Source organism: Argiope bruennichi, chromosome 9, assembly GCF_947563725.1.
Source record: "Argiope bruennichi chromosome 9, qqArgBrue1.1, whole genome shotgun sequence".
NCBI classification, from domain to species: domain Eukaryota; kingdom Metazoa; phylum Arthropoda; class Arachnida; order Araneae; family Araneidae; genus Argiope; species Argiope bruennichi.
In genome coordinates this window covers 93714515-93733654 of record NC_079159.1, presented here as the reverse complement: position 1 = coordinate 93733654, position 19140 = coordinate 93714515, and the positions used below count along the sequence as shown (strand labels likewise).

Here is a 19140-nt window from a genome sequence, read left to right as displayed (position 1 = left end):
GAACGTTAAATATTTTTAAAGAACTATAAGTATATTTGTAATTTATTATGTATCAAAATGTTATGTTCCTTTGGTATGCGTAACACTAGAAAAAATCTGATTTTTCTGAACGTTTAATCTTTTAAGTAAAATGTGCGCTTAAGTAAAATATAAAATCTTATTAACTATATTTGAAAGCATTGGCAGTCAGCCATGAAGACAGCTTCTTTCTACATTGGAATCAGCTAGAAAGGTCTAATCATGTGATTACATCCATAAGAAAAGGGGTTAAAATAGGCTGACCCTCAGAATTTATGTCCGAAAGGAATGTAGTTGCCTTTATGTCATTTCATCCCTTCGATTGGTCAATTATCTCAAGAGAATTTGGTAAACGGGGCGCCTAGTTCCAACTGGAGTTTATCCCCGATAACGAGAGCTGGAAGTGAGCATGTTTTGCCGTGCCCTTCGTTCAAATATCTCTAACTGTTACCAACGGTTCAAGAGAAGAATAAGAATAAAGACGGTTTCTTTTTTCAATCGGAGCAGTTGCGCAAAATTGAAAAATATTGCCAGCTAAAACTAAACCTGCTTTGAAAAAGGTGAGCAAAATTCTGATTATTTGCTTATAAAAACATGATTTTTTAAGCTATTTCTAAGAATGTTCAGCAAATATAAATTATATAAATACTTGCTATCTACTGTATTTACAAATATATTCAATAAATTTTTCAGTATTACAACTACAGTCAAATTAACATGTTGATTCTTTTTATTAGTTTTTCTTTTGGTAATTATAAGGGCAGCCAGTTTTTAAATATTCTAGTTTATTTTTAATTTTTTTTTGAATTGATTGCTGTAGAAATTCGTTTAACAAGTAAATAGGTTAATCATATTTTAGTTTCAACATTTTGTTTAAGTTTTATGATTTAGTCATTTTTTTTTTATTTAAATAGTCTTTTATAGAAAAACATTTAAGTCAATCATTTTTAAATAATTAATTTTGTCTGTAAAGTAATTTTAAATCATGCTTAATAATAATTTTAATAACTTAAATTGAAAATAAGTTAGGTATTAGTTAATTTAAGAAAGATAATACTACTTTAATTATTTAAAATTAACATACAAAATATGTAATTGAAATACCATTCAGTCTTTGAGACAAAAAATGCTATTTATACCAATTTGAAAGCAATATAAATAGGAATATTTTCACTTAAAAGTTCTCAGTTTCTAGTAAAACTTATTATAGCTCATAAAAAATTTAGCAATTTATGAAGTCCAGCCATTTTTTTAAATTGAACAAATTGCCATTTTTTAAAAAAAAATTATGAAAAACAAAAATGATGTATATAATTCAAGAATAATTTTTAAATTTTAATTCCTGTTTAAATCAAAATTTGAATGCTTGAGCACAGTCATGTCTATTAAAAAAATATGCAATGAAAGAAATCCCTGTCACTTTAGTCCTTTATATTATATATATAAAAAAAACAGAAAAAAAATATATAAAAGATAGATTTTTTATTTATTTGATATAAATCACGTAAATAAAATATGATAAAATGAATTTAATAGGATTAACAATTAACCGTAAAGAGAGTTTCAGAATAGTACAGTGCATGTGAGCTCAAGTTGTCAAAATCTTACACTGATTTGGGATATTTATTGCCTATTTATTTCAGGTAACACCGATTCTTAATAATCCAGTGTTAATGTTGCAATTCAGTACTTAAATGCAATATTCTGAGATATAAGCAAATTTAACAAATGAACCTGAAATTTATGGTTCTCAAACATTGTATATTGGGCCACTTTTATTAACTAATTACACAAAATTTAAAATCAATTTTCTAATTATACTCGTCACAATTAAATTTTTTGTAAAAAATAACGATTTAATATTTATTAAATATTTAATAAATAATATTAATCAAATTATTATTAGAATTGTCAAAATAAGTTTTTTTGTTGTTCATTTAAATTTAAAATTGATTATAAATTAAAAAGGAGATATTTCTCAAAGTAAGTTATTATATTAAAATTTACAACAATAAATTCTCTAGACTATTATACTAAAATTTAATTAATCTTTTACAAAAAAATCTTTTTTCCTTATTTACCAATATTCAATTTATAAATAAATTTTGCACCATTAACTAATGTTAGGTTTGAAAATTATTATTATTATATTTTTCTTTTCCTATGAAAATAATTTCAATAAAAACTCAATATTTGGTGATTTTCAAATATTTTTATATACTGAAATGCATACTGCTTTAGGTTCCTAAAGCAGTTTTCTTTTCTTTGTTTGTCATTGTTTGTGTTGATTAAAATATATTTTCATGCAGATCACAAATAAATGAAACAGTAAAAACAACTTTCTTCACTTCTAATATAGATTTATTTTAAACTTTCTCACATTGTACTTTAGCTACATAACATTCTCTACAAGAAATGTTCACCCACTTCAATAATAATGTAGCAACTGAACAGTATTATTAATATTTTAAAGTAATAAAATAGTTATTTTTGTAATGCACTTCGCAATCACCTGTTCTATATAGTATATTTTATTTTCAAGTGTAAGAAATAACTTTAATTTCAATATTTCTCTACTATAAAGATATACTCTAAAACTCTTAATGCTTTCAAAGTGAAGTGAAGTGCAGTGCAAGTAAATTGATCAATAAGCAATAATAACTGTAATCTGGAAAAACAGAAACAACTGTTCAATTAATGTAATTTCTGTATTAAATTAAAAAGAAAATGTGCACATGATGATTTTAAAAATATAAATGAGTATTATATAATCATGCATATTCAATCATGAATATGGACATTTACAATTAGCATCGCATATAGTATCTGGCACAAATAACCCTTTAACACTGTTACACAGAACATGATGCTTTCAATTTGTTGATTAAAAATCTGTAATAAAAAAAATTGCTAATGTACAAAGAGAGTATATATATTAAATGATTAAGATTTAAGAAAATGAATATTACCTCATGTAATATATACAAAAAAATTCAGACAATTTATAAAGCACAATATACAATTCTGTTAATTTTGTGGACAGGAACAAATCAATTTCACCTTTTTCAGAAAGTGACACAACTTAATTATACTAACAAGTGGAGAAAATTGTTATAATTCTTCCCAAAACATATAATTTTTTTAATTTATGCAGAAAAATCTATTAAAATTTATACATATTGTTCTAAGCACATTAACCATAATTTCTACCATCACAGTCAGATGTCAATCAATCAAAATAAAAAAATTCAATTAGTGTATAAATTTAAAACTCCACCACTATTGCAATATAATATAGTTAAATTATTACAAATACATTAGTAATAAAATCAATTCTTTATTTAAAAATTTATTCAAAGCTAGAATAGATAATGGAAATAGGAAAAATGTAATCTGTAAAAGTTTGAAGTAAACAATAAATTTTAGTTTTGCATATACTATTCTGTCAAAACAATAATTTAACCAATGCATGAACACGTAAAATAGAAAAGACTAACGACTGAAAGAAAATGGATTAATTTTTAAATGCAGAATAGTAATGCTTAAATAAGATCTAATAACTCTTTAAACAATTTCATTCTAGAAATCAATTTTAAATGCAATATATATTGTCATGAGATCAGTAAATATTAAGGCTTGCATATTTTTATCATAACATATAAATTACTATAAACCCAATATTCAGAGTAAAATGAAACAGACTAATATTTCAAATGATACGCAATGATTAAAAGAAATATTAAATTATATTCCATATTAATTAAATTGAATAATAAAATATACGAGACTTCTATTAATTACAATTCATCAGAAATGTTCAGTGACAAGTTAAAGCTAGATAATGATCAAATAAGTAAATAAATGACAATTTGAAATTCATGAAATATACATAATAAATATGGTAAAATAAAATGCATCAGATCTTGGACCAAAGATCAATTAAAAGTAGTTTGCCAGTAAAATTCTAACATATATATCTAAATTATATTATACAATCTAATATCATCAAATAAATCCTTTTTTCAGAGTTTTATAGGATTGCAAATTCATTTATTAAATATTAGATATTATGTTCAATTCATTACATTCTAGAATTAACTTAATTCAAATCAACTGAAATCGATTTTCAGAATTTCCCTCATATACTTGAAAATTAGGAGAGGAAAAAAGAAAAAAAATTAGATTCCTGCAAGATAATATTGGCAAAAGATTTCACAAATAAAACATACTACATTATAATGCCTTTTCCTAAATTATATTCCTCTCGGTTCACAACAGAACTATAGTAGCATGCAAAATTAAATCCATGATCTAATTATTTAAAAATCAGATCTGTATTTAATAACAATCTTAAAAGCAGACATAGGTATATAAATCTAAAATTAATAGATTTAATTTTTCCATTACATGTATCCAAAATCAATGTATTACAATAAGAAAAAAAACTTTCCTCAGACTAAAAGAGAAAGAAAGGAGTTCCTCGCAAATAAGTTATCTTAAATCAAATTTTAATATTTTTATCATACTTTCTTTATTTCAACAGCATGTTTGAATGGGCAATGTATCATAGATGTAGGTTGATGGAAGGGGACATACATGCTAAGACTTGCCAGAGTGGTATGTGATACATAGCACTCTGGGACTTCTTTTAGCATTCCAGTAAAATATTAAAATTGCTACTTATGCTAGTTTATCTCTTATTTACAGATATATTACATACAAATAGGTTAGCCCTTGAGATTTATCACCTAAATTGAGAGGAAGATATATCTTAGTATTTAAAACTTCAAATTTAACATTTTAAATTCAAATGTAACAAACATATAAAAAAATTTCCCTCTCTTTTTTTTACTGTTAAAAAAGCATGAATATTCATTCATTTATAGAGGAGAACTTAAAAAGGTTCTCTTTTCATTTTTCAAAATGTCACAGTATTGTTTTCTTTTCGAAAAAAAAATTAAATTAAATTTAACAACATAAAAAAAATTTGCCAACATCAAAAGCAATCTAATTAAAATGAGCAAGAAAAATAATAGAATGTCATAGTTCAAAACTAAGAGATATGAAAAGAAAATTTAAAGTAAACTAGTTAAATGACCATTTATTTCAATTCAAACAAAACTAGAGCTAATGTGCTCTCAAGTTAGAGAATATATATATATATATATATATATATATATATATATAAAGAAAATTTACAATCATTTAAAAAAATTATTATGATGCTATTGTTATAATTATTGATAATAATTCATTTAAATATATTATTGCAATAGGAATACAAATTTCTTCTAAACAAAACAATCTGAATAAAATATAATATCAAAGAATGATTTATGGATTTAACCAGAGATATATAAATAAAAAAAACATAGCATACAATACAGAGAAAGAAATACAGGAATTTCTTTCAATTAAAGCAGCGGTTCTTAACCTATGGGTCGCGACCCAAAATTGGGCGCGAAGCATATTTCTTGGGTCGCGACAGATGTAAGTAAAGATGCTCAACTCATGGTTTACGTGCGGTATCCAGGTTTAACAGATATACAGGAGGACATTTTATTTTGCAAACCGATATCAACAACAACTAGAGGTGATGATATTTTTCTTATGGTCGATTCGTTTTTAAAAGAAGAAGAATTAAATTGGAATCAGTGTTTCAGTATTTGCACCGACGGTGCAGCTGCCATGACAGCATCTAAAAAGGGATTTTCAACAAGAGCAAAACAAATGAATCCACAAATTATATCGATTCATTGTTACATAGACAAAATCTTGCTTCAAAAAAATTATCACCCGAATTATGTATCGTTTTGGATGAAATTGTTGCGGTAGTCAATTTTATCAAATCAAGAGGTCTTAACTGTAGAACTTTCCTCGAGCTGTGTTTCGAATTTGGTGCAGAATACTAACATTTATTATATTATTCTGAAGTTATATGGCTGTCCCGGGGCAAAGTTGTTCAAAGAGTATTATCATTACGGACAGAAGTCGAATTATTTTTGAGAGAAAAGAAACACCCATTAGCATCTATGTGCTAATCAAAATGTCAATTATTTTCAAAAAGTTATAAATATATTTTAATTTGGTCAATAAAAATTATTAAAAACACTTGATTATTAATTAAATTTTCCTTGGATCGAAAAGTACTTTTGTTTATCTTTATTATTAAAAAAATAAATAAAAAATTTGTAAGTTAAAAAAAATCATCATCGTAGGATTGAAGATTTTTTTAAAATACAATCTAAAATAAAGCAATGAAAAAATTTTGACTTTTTCTCAAATATTTCTCAAATTTGGGTCGCGGCTTAAAAAGGTTAAGAACCACTGAATTAAAGAAGAAAAAAAAGATATAGAAAGATAATTACGTTCTAAAAATGATCTTTTTCAAATTTATAGGAAGAAAAATAATTTACAAACCTAGATTCTGAACATACAAACATTAAGAGTATTTCTTAATAGTTCTGGAATTTAGATTCTTCAAAACTGAATATAAAATTATCATTTTTAAATTAAATTAATTATCATTTTAATGGGAAAACAATGAATAGTTCTTATTAATTATATCATAAAAATTTTAACCCTATTCACTTAATAAAGAGACTACCCCTTAAACAAACATATAAACTGTAAATAACACATCTAAACAGAAATCAAACTTTTCAAAATTATACACAGCATTATTACTCAACTATATCTACCACATCACATAAATCCTTTAAAAAGATTTCTCTGCAAAATAGATACATTAAAAGTCGATAATTATTTATGTATTCAGGTTTAAATAAGAAGAAAAACTGAATTCTGAAGCTACATTCAAACCCTACTGATTTTACCTGCCATTGATCAGCATTTATACATTATATAAGATTTTTATATTCGTCTTACTTTTTAGATTCAATTCAAGAAACTTTTTTAATGTTTGCAGAAGCATTTGCAATTAAAATCATCAATAAAAGGCATATATATTCCGAGATTTGATAAAAATATTCAAGCACTAACTAGGTCGTACATTTTATTGAAATAGTTGCTTAAAATGAATCCACATAGCAAGATCAACAAATTTTATGCCCATAGACACTAAAATGAAATATAAATATCATGGTCATAAAATGCTATAGCTCTCAGCCGAAACTAAAATTTTAGAATTGGCACATAAGATATTAATAAAATTATTTAAAAATGTATGCACCATATTGCAATAATTATGTTTTAAAACTCGAACCACAAAAGATAAATCAAGGATATTTGTTTATTATGGTCTGAAATAGATAATAAAAGCTGAAAGCATCCTCTCTGATGTTATATCAATGAGAAAAGAATGACTAAATCTCACTAAATGCTAAGAAAGAGAATATAGTAATTAGTTTTCAAATTCACATTTTTAAAGGGTACATGTGAAACTAATAACTTATTAATTTTCTAATGAAGATACTACAATCATTTTATAATAACATCTAAAATATTACAAAATTAATGTAAAATCCATAGAACACAAAATCAGCTTGATAGACAACGAAATTGAGAAAATAAATTTAAAATAATGTTATAACTTTCAGGATAACCTAATAACCAAGGATATAATAAGCCAGAAATGAGAAAAAAATCCTTTGTCACATAAACATAAGAAAAATTTCTTTTCTCTTCAAATAGAAAATTTTACATTTCTGATCATTAAAAATCCCTGCTGAACTTTTAAAATACAAATTAATATCAAATTAACAATTTAGCTATATCTTTTATATAAATAATAAATATTGGCAAATTAAATAGAAATTTCAAAGAAACACTTAAATTAAAAAATTTTTTTGTTCACATGAATTGGCAATGAATCTATAAACAATTGAATGCAACAGAGACAATCTTGAATAATTAATAAAAAGAATTCACAAAATTATATTTTTATATCTCATAAAAGTATGCTAGTTGTTTTATTATTATCACAAAAAGTAAATAATTTTTATAAAGAGAAAATTTTTTTATTCTGACATTCTTAAATTCGATAAAATTTATTTTAATATATCGTTGTTGAAGATCAATGACAAGCCATTATAATTATATACATGAACTACACTTTTCATAAAAAGTTTATATATCATAAGTTCATATTTTCTTTAACTTCTATCAATTTATAAGTATTCATGCATTTAAATAATTGCAACTTCGAGGAACTGCCTTAAAAATAACTAAATCAAAAAAAAATATATACATATAAAGAACATAATAAGGTTTTTTTTTACCTAAAGAAACAAATTTTATATTTATACTACATAAAGCACAAGCCAACTTCCAAAAAACATCAATATCAACCAGATAAAAATATAATATTCACACTTCAGAAGAAAAAAATGGAGGGCTTGATATAAAATATTCTTTTTTATCCACATTACTCAGGGTTCAGCAATTGTAGCACAGTAAATACAATTATCCAGCACATTAAAATATATATATACCCCTTAAATAATAATAATAAAAAAATTGACATCACAAAAAATTATACACTATAAAAGAATCGTACATATATACTATTGTTCAGATCCTTTATTAACTGATATACAGTTAATAATTGTCCAATTAATTGTAATCTATCTCGTAAGAGACTATGTGGAAATTATAAAGACAAATGAAAATCTTAAATAAATCACCCAATAAAATTTGATATACTCCATCTACAAAAGTTAATGAACAGAATTTGCTCATTAAATATCCTATACATCTAATCATATTTAGGGATTTTTGCATTTAATTCAGCTTTTAAAATTGAGAAAAGAAAAAAATATTCTACAAATTCTACAATTCTTTTGCTATCTCAAACAGTCCAATGATGAGTCGTCTCTATATTAGCCATGCATCATCTGGTCAGCTTGATAATTCTTTGAAGATAAAAATAAAATATTATATATAATTACACAAAATCATTCATAAGAGGTAACTTATGACATGAATATGCGTTTTACACATGTGAACAAAACAGAGAAGAAACATGAATACGGATCTACAACAAATGAAGTAGCATTTTTGCGAAAACCACAGTACCTGTGCTTTCTGTCGAGTCACGAGTCTTGACTAGGGCCATAAAAAATTAGCTCTGGTATCTGACCTCCTTGGACACCAGTTCCATTGGTACTATCTGAAGAGCACTGAAATTGAAAAGTAATGCAGCCTACTGTCATTTCACTCACACCATCCTGACCAAAATAACTCAGCTCTGCACCATCGAGGACCGTTGAGGCTGTATAATAAGTATCAGCTTCCACTAATATAGGATGTTCAAAATAAACATGGAAAGTATTGCTTGAACCATCTGAGTAAAAATTGGTTTTATTTTCAGCCAGAACTTTCCCCATTCTTTTGAGTTCAATTTTTACTGTATAGTCGGCAGCACCATTACTGGATCCATAAAGTCCAAATCCTACAATGAAGATCCGCTTGTCCACAGAAAACTGAATGCTGTCGCATCTTCCCCGGTAGCGCCACTGATTACTGCGGTATGCAGAAGACTGGAATCTGTGGCAGACCTGAGTCTTTAAGCCAACACGAGGTTTGGTGGGAAAAGGTAGAACTGGTTTGTTATTTGCAGTATAATGCAAAAATATATCTTTTGTTTCTTGTAAAGTGAGCAAGCCTGACTGTGCAGCACCATTTGCATACTCTTCAAGTGTCATTGTAGGGATTCTTATTAAATGCATAGCATTTCCCAGGACTCGTCTCTTATTCTCAGGTGTAGGTTCCAAATCTTGGCGAATACATTCCGCAGTCGACCAATTGAGAGCAGCTTGAAAAAGAGCAAATTCTTTGATCATCAAAGTTTCACGGGAAAGAATAGATTCCAGTGTACGATAATCAATGTCTGCAAAACCTTCAGAAGCAAAAGCTAGCTCGGCCTGAGCATCAATCACTTCCCAGCAACGTTGCATTAAATCAGGTTCTTCAAAAAGGCGACTCTGACTTAACAACACACAAGCATTTTTTGCTGTCAAGCTCGTTTCTAGGTATGCAACACATGCTCGAGCCAAATGAGGCACTAGATATTTCTTTGCAACATATAAAGTAGATAAAACTGTATCAGCTTCAAGATTTATATCATCACAGTACAGGAACCTTAAAAAAAATTCATTATGTATAATGACTATAATGAATAACTGGTCATCAAATACATTTATTTAACAATTTTTAATTGGTAAATTTACAGGTAATTACAGTATAAATATAGATATCTTATAGGTTTAAGGCACAATTTTAAATTTAAACATATATCCCCAATAATAATAATACAGATGATGTATATGAACATTGTACTACATAGGATATCCTTAGTCTGACTAAGAGCTATCAACATATAACATATATACTTTAGAAGAAGGAAATTTACATCCAAGGCAATTTTTAAAAAAATTTTATGAATTAAAAAAAAAATGAAACAAAATTTTGACATTTTACCCCAATAACTTCCGAAAATATTACAGCACAAAAATAATTTTTTTTAACATCTTAATATTCAAAATGTTAATTATCTTTCGAAAATATTTATAATGTATTTTGCAACAATATATTTCATTGTTCAAATAGAAACTCAAGTTCTTTTTTGTTGTTTCTAGTAATACTACTGTTTTTGTTAATATTTAAAAGAGAATTATTCTGATATTTTCATGTTGAATAGATTTTAATATAAGGCAAGCTTTTAACAAATGTTTTGGAATTTAATTGTATTTACAATTAAGCTTTAGAATCAAACAATAATGAAAAAATTTTAAAGTGTAAACAAAGATATAGAGGGAAGAATATGAAGAAGCATCGCACAATTATCAAATTAAAATATTATATGCTCATGTACATCAAGATTTATTTAAAAATACTTTGTTGAGGAAGCCTATAATAGCAACTGCATAAAATATTTAATTGAAAATTTTAGTAATTATTAAACTTAGCAAACAAATTAGTTATCAATTATGGTTAGTAATTAAATAAAGGCAATATTTATAAATTTTCATCTTCATTAATAAATTAAAACTTTTTTACAGCCCTGACTCCATATATATCCACAATTTTTCAAAAATAAGGATTAATGTATTGAACAAAAGGAATGAATCCCCATTGTTTTTTTTAATTTCGTTTATGCTTTAATTACAATATTAAAAAATTTAAAAAATGAAATATTTTTGGTACCACTGCATTGTGTACAAACATCTTCAAAATTACTAAAAGAATACACAGCTTTATACTTGTTAACCTATCCATCTTTACATTAACTATAAGATTTGTTTTTGCATAATAAGAAAAAAAAAAAAATTGCAAAATTAAGTCATTCAGCAATACGCTACTAAAAAATAACAATAATACTGTGACCAGCAACATTTCACAAAATTTAACTTCTTCATCCTCTTATTAAAAAGATATAATCAACAGAAAAATATAAGAATATCAGTTATGGAATGATATTAATTTTCAAATATTATATCAGTATACTTGGCTTCATAAAAATCCAACACAGGAGTCTAAAGAATGATATTAAATAAATAAATAAAATATAAAAATACGAAACCCTCAGAGACTTTCAAGGTCATGTAAATTTAATAAAAAACAAACTTGAGGAACAAATTCTTGTTTTAAACCATCATCTAAGTTTGTCAAATTCAATGTAAATAAAATATACAAACTTTTATATCCCAAATTAATTTAATGGTAACTTTTAAATTTTATTTTTGCATTATTTGACAAAATTAGGAGGTATTTTATTAAGAATAAAAAATTAATTTGTGCTTTCAGTTGCCATTTATTGTTTGATACAGTTCTGATACATTCGCAGTATCCTTGCAAAAATTATTAAAGATCCTAATAAAAGTATAAGAATAATTCATGTATTACCTTTAATATGATCAGAAAATAAATAAATTAACATAGAAAATAAATAAATAAAAATTGTACTGCCTATAGGTTATTTTTTAATTGTTATATTATATTTCAACCCAAATCTCAATGGAAAATATTAGCTGGCACTTCTGTAATCTGTACTTTCTCCTATCTCCAGACCTCAATCCAGTAACTTTTGGTTGAGGAGGCATTTGAAACATCTGGTATGTAGTGGCAACCTAAGAACTTTAACGATCTTTAAAAAATAGCATTTCATACCATGTATTGTGTATTTCCATAAATATATTTTGGACAGTGAAGCATAGATATATTAGATTTATCTTAATTTAAAAAATACATATATTTCTGGAAAGCGGAAAAATGAAACAGATGATAATTTTTTCGAGAATTACTTAATCCATAGAATTTATTAAAATTTTAAAAGTTACCTTAAAAGTGTCAAAAAGGCAGCAGGTTCCACATCAGGAATTTCTATCTCAGCATCATTCTCTGCTAAACCACCATAAAACATGGCATAGAAAACAGAACTTCCAGTTGCCAACACATATTTATGTGCTGGAATTTTTTGAGCACTTCCTTTTGGACCCACTAAAAAGTGCACATCACTCATCAATTCGTTGTTAAACATAGCAGCATTACGTTCTCTGACACTGGCGTGATTCGACTGCCAGTTAGGATCAGATGTGCTTCCAGGACTTGTACCTCCAGTACTGCTGCCACTTCCAGATGCAGGTGAAGGACTGCAAGATACTGAGCATTTAAGAATAGGACTTGGTAATGGACTGACTAATGATGGAGGCGGTGAATACTGCAGAGGTAAATTAGCTGGGATTGTTTGCAAGTTTCCCAATCCTAGAATAATAGAAATACTAGCTATAACCAAATAAAAAAATCACATAAATTCCAATTTAATCAATATAAATAAAAGTTAGAATTCATTAAGTTTGTATACTGTAGGAATAAAAATTATTGAATAGGTTTCCTGCAAATTTTACTAACCACTATTATAAAATAAAAGAATTCTTGGCAAAAATTTCATGATAAGTAATTTTTTTTTTTTTCACTAATGAAAAACATTGATTTCATATATAGAAATATTTTACCTTTAATGTTCCCATTCTCAGTGGATGAAAATAGTATAGATACTTTTTGTTCATTATCTTCAAGTTGCCACTTTGCCTTTTACTAAATTTTATATCTCTGAAATTTATCAACAACTTATAGAAATAAATTAACTTTTTGTAGTTTAAAAAATTATCTGGTACAACTGAGTATCTCCATATAAAAAATAAAATAAAGTTGTATATGATAAAAGAGTACAGAATATTATAATGTCTTATAAGAATATATTCTAAATCATCTATCTTCATAAGAAAGTAAGTCTTTAAGCATATATGTTTATTATATATATACACAGAGAGAAAGACTGTAGGTTTGTTTGTTTTTTAAAGTTTGTAATTTTATCAGTTAATAACAGTTTTTATCAACTAGATTATGTGTTAAGAATAGTAACTATGTTTAATTTCAATGGAATATTTTATGCACTGTTTAATATTCATCTCCTTAAGAATGTAGTTTAAACTTCAAATTATTTTCAACCACATGTTAATTTAAGAAACCTGATCTGTTCTGATCTTTGTGAAATTTAAACATCGTTAATGAACTTAAATACTCATATCACTGAATATTAAAATGTATGTTGTCAGTATCAGTTTTAATTTCCTATTCCTTTCATGCAACTGGTACCAAAACTAAAATGGCATACCAACAATCACATTCAATAGCAGGTTAGTTAAATAAAAATGCACTGATAAATAAATTTAACAATAGAAAAAAAAGAAGAAAAAAAACACTAATATTTTTGAATAAACAATGAAAACTGTTTGAATTTCAAAACAAAGATGAAAAGCATTATATCAATTTATGACTCAAAATGTTTTTGAAAACATTCAAATTACATTTTTAAAAAAGTAAATTGGCACCATTGAAGAATTAATTTTTAGCACTTTTAAGATGGTTAAAGAATTAATTTTGTACAATAATATTTTTAAAAAATTATTACATTTTTATTTATTATTTTAAAGAATTGTTGTTGTTTTTTGTTTGTTTTTTGGAAGGTAGGAACCACATTTTCATCTTCCAAAGTATATTCCCCCAAACTTGGTAACTCCAGATAAAATATTCTGCATCCAAAAGCTTTAATAACAAACATACATTTTATTTTGTTATTAGCATTAATTATTTTGCATATATGTTTATTTTCTACAGAAAGTCAACTCAGTAATTTTATTAATTATACAGCTTTTTTAGTAAATATGCTACATAACAATGAATTCAAACTTAGAGATAACTATAAATCTATATATATAATGTTAGTCATATTACAAAATTAGATTTAATCTTAAAAATGTTTGTATTGAAAGCAATAATAGGTATATCACCCTAATTAACAATAGTATAATTTTGACGTTTTTTTAATATTGAATTCTCTTGCATACTTTGTGAATTCGCATATTCTTTAATATTAGTTACCAGTAACCATTAGCACTTATAATTGATACACTAAATATAATGTCATATCAACTAATTATTGAATAGATATTTCTAAAAAAATTAACTTTTTAAAACCAATATTTAATTTTATTTTAAAACAATTTATATTAATAATAAATAAATAATTTTAAAACAAATATTTTCAAACATTCGAAATTATTTAATAGAAATTTATTATTAAATAAATATATAAGTGAAGTAATGTTTTTTTTTTTTTTTAAATCATATAACATAATTTTGGGGATCAAATAAATTAATCCTATTTGTAAGACATTTACAACTTTGTTTCACTGATTAGTAATCTCTTAAGCTTTTTTTTTAAGCTTAACATTATAACCCAGTCCTATATACATTTTTATTATCAGCAGCGACTTCTGTGTTTCTGCATTCATACTACATAAGAGTCCCTTTTTTTTTCATTATTTTCCTTTTTAACCATGCTAAAAATACTTTCATTATCAGAACTGCTGTGAATGAAGATTCGAGTAAATGGTCTTTTCGACACAGTATTTTGCTAATAATTCGGTACAGTTATTTCACTCCTGAATTCCAAAGCCTTCACCTAATTTCTATAACAAATACAGAAATTCCATAGCTGTTGTAGGTTATATATATGTATCACTGCAAATAAGCTCTAATAATCAATTTTTTTTTTCCATCTCTTAAAAAAATAATATTTTGTAGTCATAAATGCAAATGATTCCAAAAAACAAAACAAGAATAAATTCCAGGGTATTAATATCTAGCTTTATAATTAGTTTTCCAATACAGAATGAAAATTTTCATCTTAAGTTAATTAAATAATGATATGCAATGCATTTTCACGTAAGATTATGTAAAGGATAGAAAAGAAGGAAATTAAGAATTTGCTTGTATGAGTATTCCAGGCAAAATACTTATAAGTAATGGTGATAGATCCTGCTGAGTAGAATAAATACCTTTAAAAATACGATAGTCAATGAAATCCAAAAATCAACTTATTGTTAACTTGAAATACTATTAGGAATGAACAAAAGATTCAATTCAGAAAATATTTTAATTAGGTGAAGATTGTTATTAGAATATTAATAATGAAAGGTATCTGACGTGAAAAGAAAGCAAGAAAAGCACTATCACAACTTTGGAAATTTTAAATGAGAGAATCTTGAGATTTTTAGAAAAATCAATTATAAAGAACTTTTGAAGAATCTTAAGAGGGAAGAAAGTTTTATCTCTCGACAATGAAATCCCCAGTCACAATATTTTGAGAGGTATTAGGAAAACTAAAGTTTTATGTACCTCATAAGTGAAATATTTAATTTAATGTAGATTTGTTTTTAAGAATTCTTACCCTCCAACAGCTAAGGGAATTCCATAGTTATACGAAAAAATACAAAATACACTGAAAATAATAATTTTTTGAATCTTCGCCCACAGCAAAGCAGAGAGTGAAAGTATTTTTAGCATGATTAGCTGTAAGGGGGGGGGAGCTTTATTCAGCATGAATACAAAAATTCTGGAGTCGCTTTTCACAACAAAAATGAGTATGGGAAATCATTATGATGTTGCACCGAGCATTGATGACCTAAGAAAAGCAAAACTGCTTGCTATTTAATGAAAAAAATTGTTAATATCTAACAAATTGTGTTTATTTATTTGATCAACAAAATCGAATTGCATGAATTTAACAAAAATGTTTCATTTACATATTTAGTCAATAATAAGTGAAAAGATCTTAAATAATTTGTTTTAGTAATTTTAAAGTTAAGTCCATTAAAAATGATAAATGTCTTATATAATTTTAAATAATGTTTAAAAATATTTGTTTTAACTAGTTAAATTCTTTGGAAATATTTATTCTTCAAAAAGCTTGTTGATATTGCATTATATATTGGTAAGAAATGCTACTGATGACTTGTGAACCTATTTTGGATGATATGAGAATTAAACAGCAGCAAAAAGAATTTATTTTAAAATAGAAGACATAATAAATTTATCACACATATTTTTTATAAGAAGTTCTTACTTATTCCTTAAATAGAACATTAAATCTTACTTAGATAAAAAAAAAAATCCATCACTTTATTTTTTGCAAAAATCGTAAAGGAAATATTTGTGATGATATCTCTTAATCTAATTTAACATATTAAATTCATTCTAGAATTCTTCATATTTCTTGATCCAATTCCACTTTTTATTTAATTACTTTCAACATGCACTCTATAAAAGTGCTTACTTATGCATTTTCTCATACTTACAAGTTACAGGATAAAAATCCTTACTGTTTGCAATTTTTTTTTTTTTTTTTTGAAGATACCTTAAATTTCCCTATTCTAAATCTAGAAGTGCAAAGAAATCCCTATCAAAATCTCATTATAAAAGCCATTGAAGGGAAAATTTTGATCTTTATTTTTATCTTCAGCACTTGTGTTGTGATGTAAACTGATGTATTTCCTACCTCTTATGCTTGTACATAAATTATGCCCCCCAGGACAGAAGTAACCAAAGTTAAAAATTCCAAAAGTTTCTTCCATTTAGCCATACAACTGCTCAAATATGTTTTCCACACACACATATATATATACATATAAGCATAATTTTTGAAGCAGAGTCACAGCCAAAAACAAAGACACTTTGAATTTTTAACTTTGTTTTATTCCATCCCGGGTACAAGCATAAGCGAATGGTCCATACTCTTTGTGTACAAGTATAAGCGACGAACACATCAACACAGAATGAAAATGAGGAGAAGCTAAAAGATAGGGAAAAATATTTTCCCCAGGTTTATTACTGTAAGATTCTGAGAAGGATTTCTTTACACTTGTCAATTCAGGCAAGGGAATTATTAAAATCTTTAAAAAGAATGTCTCAGCTTGATAATTGTTTATCCCTTCACTCTGAATGTGGGAATTTATCAATGTTAGCAATTTTACAGAGCTTCCATTGCATTAATTAAATAAAAAAGGTGGAATTGGATCAGGAAATAAGAGAACATTTTAGAATGAAATCTATATAGGCTAAATTAAGATTTAAAAAATTAAGTTTAAATTAGATTTTAAAATATTACTACACACACACATATATATAATATTTAATACTTTGCAAAGACTACTGCTATATAAGCCTTAAACTTATAATCTTTTCAATAGCAACTATTACCAACAATATATATGTAAATATTATATGCTAAAATATTATAAAATTTACCATATTCGAAAATACAATTCTAATTACTCTTTATTAAAAAATTACAGCTCTAAGTTTTTAAGCGGTAAAAAAAATGGCAATTCATCTACAAATATATTTATATTTCCATAACATGCAAGGCATCCAGCAATTTCATAATTATACAGGGATGTAATTAGATATCTTTATTTATATCACATTTGATTCAAAATCATAATACTGTAGTATTCTAATAAATTCTATTGAAAGATGGACCAGTAATCAAAATTTTCTGAAAACTTTTAAAATACAATATAATTTATGATTAAAATAAAAAACAAGAATTGTTCCAGGAAACTGATAAAAACTAACATTTTAAATTTATTTTTTACACAAATAATTTTTAGTTTAGTAATAATTAATTTAGTTTAGTAATAATTAATTTACTATAGTAATAATTAATTTAAGTAAATAGTTTTAATTAATATTTATTTAACAAAAAGGTTTTTCACATTATATCAAACATAATTTTGTATTAAAGTAATATTTTGTCTTCTGTTTAATTTTCCCGTAGTTTAAAAGATAGACCAAAATAATAAAGATATTGAAACGTGTCAAAATGCGAATATAGAAATTCTACAAACAACGTAATGAACATTTTAATTTATTTATCTTTAACAAACCTGATTTTCTAAAAATTAATTTTAATTGCATGACGATTATTTGAAACCACAAGTTGTTATACAATATTTTTGATTTCACGGAAATGAGTAATTCTTAGGTCACAATCACTCATTTAGTGGCAATGCAATATCAAAACAAACACTGAACTCATTCAGGAACCGTTATTAGCGAATATATAGATTTTATTTTGGCATAAAAATAACTTTGGAGATTCTGTCAAGTAACTTACCCAACATCCAAGTCTTATTAAAAGGCGCACAACTGGTTTCTTCTCTTCGTTTATTTGTTTTGGCCGACATCATACGTCTTCCAGATATTTAGTAATAAATACAATTTGCTACGCCATTGACAATCATCGAGTAGAAAGCAAAAGAGTCTTTCGCATCATATCTGTGCGAAGAACATGTGTACTGATATGGTAAAATATACATCAGAATGGAAAAACATGCAGATTATAAATTAAGAAAATGTAATAGAGCATAAATAAATATAGATTTTAATAACCCGTCTGTGCTATTGAAGTTCAGACAATAAAACTAATAATAAAAACTAACGATTTTTTTTTTCCAAGACGGTCGCAGTACAAAAATAAGCTTTCTGCTTCCTGAAGTCGAGCCTTTCAGTACCGTAAGGAAAGAAATTTCCGAAATGAAAATGAAATGACAAAGAAATCAGTAAAAATTCTTCCGTTAGAAAAAAAAGTTAATTTTATAATATTCTTTTCTGAAAATAGATATAACAATCTCTTCCTGATAGCTTTTTTTTTTTGGTGATGGAGAACTGAATGGTCCATACTTTTTGAATTAATAAATCAACAGAGTTTATCAAATATCGCTTAAATTGAAATTATTTCTAAATATTTTCTTTGTA

General features: G+C 25.7%; 1 protein-coding gene across 1 annotated transcript; it reads right to left on the bottom strand.

The window, feature by feature from the left end:
* Positions 1–2357: 2357 nt before the first annotated feature.
* Positions 2358–18810, bottom strand: LOC129984464 (BTB/POZ domain-containing protein 6-B-like). The gene is made up of 3 exons (XM_056094350.1): positions 18500–18810; positions 12318–12741; positions 2358–10119 (listed from the first exon to the last, which is right to left on the bottom strand). The coding sequence occupies exons 1-3, from the start codon at positions 18570–18572 to the stop codon at positions 9072–9074; spliced, it is 1545 nt and encodes a 514-aa protein (XP_055950325.1). The 5' UTR covers positions 18573–18810; the 3' UTR covers positions 2358–9071.
* Between the last annotated feature and the right edge of the window lie 330 nt (positions 18811–19140).